Source organism: Eleutherodactylus coqui, chromosome 13, assembly GCF_035609145.1.
Source record: "Eleutherodactylus coqui strain aEleCoq1 chromosome 13, aEleCoq1.hap1, whole genome shotgun sequence".
In the NCBI taxonomy this organism is placed as follows: Eukaryota; Metazoa; Chordata; class Amphibia; order Anura; family Eleutherodactylidae; genus Eleutherodactylus; species Eleutherodactylus coqui.
In genome coordinates, this window is record NC_089849.1 from 32,787,814 (window position 1) to 32,797,246 (window position 9,433).

Below are 9,433 nucleotides of genomic sequence, written 5' to 3' on the forward strand. Positions count from 1 at the left end.
TTATGGTATGAGCTTGGTTGTAGTATTTATGTACTGAGGTTGGTTCTGGGGCTGTATTTATGGTATGAGCTCAGCTGTAGTATTTATGTACTGAGGTTGGTTCTGGGGCTGCATTTATGGTATGAGCTTGGTTGTAGTATTTATGTACTGAGGTTGGTTCTGGGGCTGCATTTATGGTATGAGCTTGGTTGTAGTATTTATTTACTGAGGTTGGTTCTGGGGCTGTATTTATGGTATGAGCTCAGCTGTAGTATTTATGTACTGAGGTTGGTTCTGGGGCTGCATTTATGGTATGAGCTTGGTTGTAGTATTTATGTACTGAGGTTGGTTCTGGGGCGGTATTTATGGTATAAACTTGGTTGTAGTATTTATGTACTGAGGTTGGTTCTGAGGTTGTATTTATGGTATGAACTTGGTTGTAGTATTTATGTACTGAGGTTGGTTCTGGGGCTGTATTTATGGTATGAGCTCAGCTGTAGTATTTATGTACTGAGGTTGGTTCTGGGGCTGCATTTATGGTATGAGCTTGGTTGTAGTATTTATGTACTGAGGTTGGTTCTGGGGCTGTATTTATGGTATGAACTTGGTTGTAGTATTTATGTACTGAGGTTGGTTCTGGGGCTGTATTTATGGTATGAACTTGGTTGTAGTATTTATGTACTGAGGTTGGTTCTGGGGCTGCATTTATGGTATGAACTTGGTTGTAGTATTTATGTACTGAGGTTGGTTCTGAGGTTGTATTTATGGTATGAGCTTGGTTGTAGTATTTATGTACTGAGGTTGGTTCTGGGGCTGCATTTATGGTATGAGCTTGGTTGTAGTATTTATGTACTGAGGTTGGTTCTGGGGCTGTATTTATGGTATGAGCTCAGCTGTAGTATTTATGTACTGAGGTTGGTTCTGGGGCTGCATTTATGTTATGAACTTGGTGTAGTATTTATGTACTGAGGTTGGTTCTGGGGCTGCATTTATGGTATGAACTTGGTGTAGTATTTATGTACTGAGGTTGGTTCTGGGGCTGCATTTATGGTATGAACTTGGTTGTAGTATTTATGTACTGAGGTTCGTTCTGGGGGTTTACTTATGGTATGAACTTGGTTTTTGTACTGTACCTATTTACTGAGCTGTCCTGGTGTGGATATGCTGCTTTCTATACAAGCACAATACATACAGTCTGCCTCAGTACAATATATATGTTGTTCATTTCTTATGACAGGGGAGCCAAATAAAATTTCACACAGGGTGCTATCTAACCTAAGGCCAAAGAGATTGAAAAAGGGTGTTTATGAGGGTCCAGAGCCCGGTTGGATGTCCGGGAACCAGATGTCTCAAGGAGCTGAAGAAAAAAAGAGTGTAGATTTGTGTGAAAATCAATTTCACTAGGAAGATCACTTCTGATGTTCCCAGGTAGGCTCGCGGTGCCTTCTGGTAACACCAGCGCTTTTGGGTTTATTTTCTAGCCCCAAGAGTTATGTCTAACCCAGCTTGTCTGATGAAGGGGCCTACTCCGAAACGCGTGTCTTGTGGTTTTAAGTGACACAATAAAAAGAGAAGTTGGACAAATCTTATCACAAACCTGTTGAAATTCACTGGCTACCAGTATTGTTTCTCCATTTGATCTAACCTAAGGCCAGCATTGTGTGTTGTGATGAACAGTGAAGACCTGGCTTTTCTTACCTGTCCTTTAGCTGTCATGTTGTCCGCTGGTTACTTCCCTGGCTGCTCCAGTGTCCGGTGAGTGGTGAACATAACACAAGGACCGAGACCTATGCAGGGAAGATGGGGATATTAAGAAGCTGTATGCCTACTACATGTCTCCCAGATCTCTGTTAACCCTTTACGTAGGTGACCCTGGTACTACCACCTCTGATATGGTATGGGGTGATATACATATAGGTTGTGTGGCTATGATACTGATGCTAGGGCACAAACTTCAGATGATCCACTTTCAGTGTGTTACATGAAGCAGCAGATTTTCATCTGAAGGCTTTTCAGTTGCGTTTTTGACCTCTATTTGATCAATAATGTCATATTGATTCTCACAGAAGCTTGCTAGATATGACTTACTGGAAGACAACCTAAGGACCTTATTAGGGAAGATGCTTCTTAAAGGGTATGTGCACCTTGGAACCCCATTTATAGTTATAGAGCCAGTATTATTCTTCAGAGCAGCATTCACAATTCTGCTAGTTGTCATTGGAAGGCAGCTTCAAACACTGCATTTTTTTATTTTCTGGAAAAACACCATTGCAGTTTTTGATGCTGTTCCTTGAGTCAAAGCCAAAAGTAGATCCAGCAGTAAGAAGTAGAAGTTCTTGCCTTATTTTTTTTCTCATTCCTCTTGAATCTACTTCTGGAGTTGGCTCAAGGAACTCCATCAAAATCTGCTGTATGTGAAACAACCCACAAGGCTTGGCTGCTTTTCTTCAAAACACAGTGCCACGGCTGTCCACAGGTTGTGTGTTGTATTGCAGCTGTGACTTATTTACTTCAATAGAGCTGAGCTGCCACATAGAAAGTGATCTTCCTGCTTGTACCCTGCCACTCCGTCCACTATGGGAACCTGGGGTACGCCACTTTGCACATACTTGGCCACCATGTCATTCACTGCTATAGGGCTGATGGTAATAAGAAGCACAGCACCGCTGCATTTTCTAAGAGGACTCTGGGTACGCCATTCCCTTGATCCCTGGGAGACCCCAAGTGGTTGGACTGCCAGCAGTCATTCATTTGCCACCCATCCTAAGGCTATGTGATAAGTAATTTTGGTGAGATAACCCCTTTAACAGTTTTGCTGAGCTCCTGTAGGGCATCAGATTAGGCCCTATTCACATCTGGTTCTGTTCAGAGCTTCCAGCGCAGATCTGGCATGAAATCCCAGACGAAAAACTCATGCATGCCGGACAGGTGCAAGAACCAAACAGAACCCTATTATAGTCAATGGACTTCATTCGCCATGGCTTGGTTCCATTATTAGACTGATCTGTTTATCCAGGGGATTCCAGCTCCCATAACATAGCAGGAAAACGGAATCCCTAGCGCAGATGTACATTTAGTCTTATTCTGCAGCTCCTGGTGTAAAGACATCAATTCCCAGAATGTAACTGTCCAGAACAGGGTCTGTGCAGAAGACTCGGCAATGTTAAGAGATTCCAGCTCTGAGACCTGAAGAATTGTTAATGCAGCTTTGAAGTATAATACAGGCTGTCACTCGAGATCCAAGTAAGAAAAGTAACTCAACTCTCTCTGTAGAGTAATTCTTTAGGTAAATGTTGGCCAGTCCAGCTCATTTTTGGACCTAAAATACCCCAGATCCATAAGTCAACCCCTGTAGAAGCCTTAGAACTTGTAACCCCCCCCCCACAACCATTCCCGTCACTTCTACATTGGAGCCTCTCAGTTTTTTCATATTCTAAGGGACTCCTGATGTCATAAATATTTTTTTGGAAGATAACGCTTTTTCATAACTGTTTACTTCATATTCGCCCCTGAATGTCTCCCTCCGAGACCCCTCTGTTACATTTGATAAGACGTCCTAGTAACGGGGAACTCCCTACTACGTGACACCAAAGATAAGGATGGAAGAGGAATCCCCGCCACACCCAACACTCGTGTTCAGAAGAAACTCTCCTTCGTCACCATCTTCTATATCTAAACCCTCTTGCTGTAGTCTAATCCATGAGGTCATAGCCAACCACCTCCGCATCACCTTCTTTCAACCGTTTCTTGCTCTAAGACCTCTAACTCCCTTTATGTAGACCATGACATGCGCCTGTTTTATGTTGGTACACACTTCTTAGCCAAATCTAGGATAGGACTTAAAGGGATTGTACAGCATTAGAAAAACATGACTGTTTTCTTTTAGTCTGGTATTGCAGTTCAACTCTATATAAGTGAATGGGGCTGAGCTGCAGTACCAGACACAACCCAATGGACATGTGTGGTGTTGTTTCTGGAACAAAACAGTTATGTTTTTGTAATCTTGGTTAACCCCCCTTATATGGTTTGTCCACGATTATAGAAAATAGAAAGAGGTGTTTGTTTGTTTTTTCCGCAAATGGCTCCCCTAATGGGCAGTATCTGGTATTGCGGCGGTACATATAAAAAAAGGCTCATAAAAGAAGAGCAATTAAAGGAGTATTTCGGTTATAGGATGTTTTTTTTTTTAAGTTTTCACTTATCTACTGGATGGATGGAAACTGATAGGTCAATGGGGTTCCGACCACTGGGACTCCCGCAGATCCAGAAAACGGGGGTCCTGTTTCCCCCATCCTACCTGCTGCAGCTCCTGTATTTAGGAGCAGATTGAATGGAACGTAGGTCAAGTTTGCGAAGTGCCGTTCCATTCATTTTCAATGCGACTATTCGGTTATTTCTGTCAACCCCATTGAAATGAATGGAGCGACTGCTGTGCAAGTGCTACCTACACTCCATCCAGTGACATCATTGTGGGTGGTAGAAGCCACCCAGAAGTGAGGAGGACGGTTACTCCTGTTGTTGGGATCGGCGGGGGTCTCGGCAGTCAGACACCCATCAATCTATCGATTTTAAAAGAAAAATGTCCCGTAACCGGAATACCCCTTTAGTAATACAAATGACTCAAACCTGGAATAGCGCCATGCATGGACAGACCCTGGCTTCAGGGGTGCAATAAAAAAAATCTTGAAAAGGTAAAGTCCAGCATCGGAAAAGATCTAAAAAATTTTGGATTTTACCTTCTCCAATGCTGGACTTTCCCTTTTCAGGACTTTTATCTCCGGCCTTAAGCGGTGTTCATGTCTGATCCAAACATGTCCGATATGGGAACACTGCTCTGTATGAGGTGATCAGGATTACAGAAACAGGTGAGTGCGGCTTGGCTCTGAAGTTTCCATAACTCCTGTAGAAGTCAATGTTGCGCAATCAGCATAGCGCAGCAAACTATGCGGTCTCCCAACTTTTTACAAATTATTCTGCAGGCACAGTGGTATTTGCAGTCACAGAAATCGTCTCTAAAATCTGCATGTCTAGCTGCGGAAATCGATGCAGAATCGCCAGGAGAATTTCAATTACACATTAAAATCCAAATGTTAGTCATGCAGATTTTGGTGCAGAATTTTCTGCAGAACAGTAAATTGCATTGCATCCTGTGAATAATTCCGCTTGTGGGAAAGGTCCCTAACTGTTACTAATACAGCGTAGCTTATTCCCGTTGACTTCTATGGGAGCTATGGAAACTGCATAAGTAAGACTACTCGGCTGTTTCTGTCATCCCAGCCACCTCGTACACAAGGCCACAGGCAGTAGAGGCCAGGACAGGAGATAAGTCAGACTTTTCTAGCATACCCAGTGGATGCGCCATAAAAGTCTGAGATCACAATACACCTCTAAGACTGAGCCACAATACCAGACATGACCCGTAAGGAAGAGGGTGCATGGCAGGGAAAAAGCATATCGTTATAGAGTTCTGCAAAAACATAAGGCTACAATATGACACGATTCACACAACTATTATGGGAATTTGGAACTGAGCAACTGACTCCTTTGTAATAGAGAAAAGCACTATTTATGCAACTTAAAGGGATTTTCCAGGATTAAAAAAAATGCAGTTTTTTTTTTCCATTTAAATTAAAACAGTGCTACACCACTCCATAGAATGTGTGTGATATTGCAGGTTGGATCCGTTGAGCTAAGCTGCAATACCACACACATCCTGTGGACAAGTGTGGCGCTGTTTTTGGAAGAAACAGCTGTGTGTTTCTAAATCTGGACAAGCCCTTTAAAGCAACCCTCCGGGTCTGGGCAAACAAAGATGGCCGCACCAACTTCTCTGACTACCTGATGCACACTGTGTGTTCGTATGCATCATTAGTTTAAGACACTACACCTGTTTGATTAACCAGTGCTGCCTCCATTACCAGTCACATCAGCAGTCTAAAGTTCCATTTAGACAAGACGAATGTCGAGCAAACGATGCCCGACACTCGTCCCTGTGTGTCCTTGCTCCCGTGTAGTAGTGCTGGCGCACTTAAAGAGTGGCCAGCAGGGAGGTGGTGAGGTTGCAAGACATTTCTCTCCTCGCTCTCCCCCGCCCCTCTCCAGTGACATAACACAGCAGCCGTTCAATACTGAACGGCTGCTATTTACACTAAGCGATCAGCAATCTGCTCATCGTTCATTGTATATGCTGCATAAACGATTGATGATGAGCTGCTCTCTGATTGCTCAGTGTATATAGCAGCCGTTCAGTACTGAACACCCACTATGTTAAGTCAATGGTGAGGGGTGTTTGCCTGACATTCGTCGAGTCTAAATAGGCCTTTAGACTACCAATGCATACTAATGCACAGTGTCCATCAGTAGTCAGAGAAGCAGCACGGCCATCTTTGTTTGTCCGAACTGGAGGGTCGCCTTGAAGTTTCTGCAACAGATGCTGCTTTTGTGCGACATACAATAGTTGTTGTTGCACTGGTTTCAGTATAGTCTTGGAGACCTTTCACACAGGCTGAAATTAGGACACCGGATGCACCGCGAGCTGCGGTAAATGCTGCACCAAAATCCGCATGCTATCTGCAGATTTTGATGCAGAATTAAAAAATGGCTTATAATCTGCCTGCAATTCTGCATCAAAATTTGCAATTGGACCTGCAGATTTTGGCGTGGAATTCTGCAGTTATGGATTTGGGTGCATCCTAATTCCCGTTTATTGATCAAACAACCTAATGTGTTCAATTCCCTCTGATGTCTAAATAGATTAGACAAAGTATACATTTTATCTGCCCAATCTATCCATTTATGACCAACATATGAAGGCTAGGACTCCAACAGTCCATAAGGGAAACGTGGAACCGAGTTGGATGCAACCATCACTTTGCTACACTGAAGTGATCGTGAGAGTCCCTGTGATGGTACAACTCATGGGATGCCATTCTGTCACTGTGGAGCCCTAGCCCTAAAAAGCTGGGGCTATACACTGTCTTTATGTAAGTTGTATGCAACTTTTATAAAACTTTTTCTCATGTCTTAATGATATGTCACATGAGAACTGCATGGACCTCAATGTAGTCTATGGGCTTTTAGATGTCTGGGCACAGATTACAATTTTTACATGCCATAAAAATGTCAAATGAGGTATTAAAAGTGCAGTTGCCTTTTATTTGACATTTAAGGAGCTTTTGACTTGTCAAAAGTTTTGATCAGTGGGGGTGAAGATGTTGAGACCCTCACTGATCATTGAATGAAGGGACTACAGCGCTCGCCTGAGATGGCCAAAGGGGCACAGCGCTCGGGTGAGAGCTGATCAAAACTTTTGATGCATCAAAAGTTTTTAGTTTTTTTTAATATGGTTGCTCTTTAAGTTTTTCTCATCATGGTATCTAACATGCTAGATGTAAAGTTAAAGTTTGCTACATCTGTAATACCCCTGTCCTTCACTTTTGGTGCTTATGAAGTTTTGAAGGTATTGATTTGACTTGCAGCACCAATGGAGAACATTTAAATCTTCATTATTCTCTAGCACTCCAGAGTAATAACTCGTTACAACCGTACCATCCAGTCCCTACATATAAACCCGCCTGGATCTTAGCTGCTATCTACCAGGCGCAGACTTTGCACACCACCAGTATCTCTAATTCACTAAACCAAATCTAAGTGCAGTCAGCCCATTTGGGTGGAGAGAGGAGACCAATGGAGGATGGTTGCATCATTTGAATTAGAGCGGCAAACTTTGTCACTGACATATAATGTATAATAGGGCTATATGTTCTGGAGATATTCCATGTGGATCTATTCTAAACTGACTTCATCCCAGAAACCATCATGATATGCCAAAGACACTAGGAGTTTCCCAACATCAACATCTGACTATCGGATGAACCCAACTGCTGTGACCCCCACTAATGCCTAGAAATCAGCAGACATAGCACTCTATATGCTAGGTGTCATGAGCCCTAGTTTTAGACATTCTGGAGGTCCCAGACGTCAGCACCCCAACCTAATTCAATGGTGGGAAAGCCATTAACAAGTCATTATGTCTGGTACTAAAATAATTTGTTCTGACCAATGGAAATCCATGCAATTAGCTGGAGCTACTATCAGACAAGCTGTGAATATTCTTCATCGTTGTTGACTAACGTGACAATTTTTGGCTTTTTACGACATATCGGCCAAAAACCGCAGCAAGGAACAAGAATAATTGCAATTAATTGTTCAGCAGTCCACCAAGAAGCTTTCCCAGCTCTTGAGGTTCATTTACTTCTCAGGCAGAAATGTCTCAAGTTTTTGACTGAAAATATACAAATTCCACAGTCTACGACCATTTTTAAGCTTCTTTCAATTCATGGTGCACATCTAGCCCCAAACCCCATAGACCTTCTCATGCAGCCAATATTACTTCATTTTTAGGTACTATATTTTTATACTATCCCAAAAGTATGATCATTTATACCCCTAAATTTTTTGATCACTCAGTAACCCCAGTTGGAACCTACCTGGATAACCAGTCTTTGCAGGGTCCTGTCCCACTTCGGGTCTTGTTGTCCTGGGACCAACTGTTCTTCCAAATCCCTTAGTCACCGACGTCACCGAGCCTCCTCCCTCAGCCAAAAATGAGCCTTATCTCCCCATACACACGGTTCCCTCAAACCTCCACCTCTCTGCCCCTCCTCTTCTGCGCTATGTTCCCCAAAGCCCTCTACTTAAAAGTGAGGCACTATTAATATGTGGGGTTTTTTACAGGGACATACATAATTTTGAGGGGTTCTAGAGATCTTGTGGGACTGTTGTAGACTCACTAACCAACAGGGATCCCATATTTGATGGGAGATTAATGCAAGTTCTGCATCATCCTGTGATGTGCATTGTTGGGCTCCTATACTTAAATGCAGGCATAAAGCATCTCCTAAATTTATTTTTTAACGTCATGTCCTTAATTCGTTCCTTAAAATTCAACTTTCTCTACATAATTTTAATTCCATCTTCAAAATGTTTTTAGGAAATTTATATGTCTACTGTATATGAGATGAAAAATGCATCTGATTTCCAAGAACTGCTATTGCCCCTTAGAATTTGCCCCTCCTGGTTCAGTATTCATTCCGGCTTTCTCCACACACTTACACTCCATCTTCTGAGGCCTTGCAATGAAACAGAACTGAACCTTCAACATTTAGGATCGCTTTCTGCTACAACAGGCCATGAATTATAGATCTGGGCATTGTCTGTGATCACCTGTGCACACATCCTCCTCTGTACGCCCTGTAGGAATTATACAGAGCTGGATCACTTTCGAGACCATCTCACAAGTATTTTCAGTCCGTTAGATGATGATAATGAGGAGAACAAGCAATTGGACTCTTGACCAAAACAAACCTAATCTCCTACCTAAAGCACGAGTGGCCAGAATGAAGCTTAACTTTTACAAAAGATGGAAAAATGCAGACTGAAAAGGACAAGGGGG

At 42.7% G+C, this 9,433-nt stretch overlaps 1 protein-coding gene across 3 annotated transcripts in view; it reads right to left on the reverse strand.

Moving 5' to 3' along the window:
• Positions 1-8,592, reverse strand: part of SLC4A1 (solute carrier family 4 member 1 (Diego blood group)) — a 55,199-nt gene extending 46,607 nt beyond the window's left edge. For all 3 annotated transcript variants that reach the window (XM_066586574.1, XM_066586573.1, XM_066586572.1), the window contains exons 1-2: positions 8,469-8,592; positions 1,678-1,766 (exon numbers count right to left, since the gene is read on the reverse strand). In XM_066586574.1, coding sequence (XP_066442671.1) covers positions 1,678-1,695 — 18 coding nt within the window. In that variant the 5' untranslated portion in view covers positions 1,696-1,766; positions 8,469-8,592. The remainder of the gene's footprint in view (positions 1-1,677; positions 1,767-8,468) is intronic.
• Between the last annotated feature and the right edge of the window lie 841 nt (positions 8,593-9,433).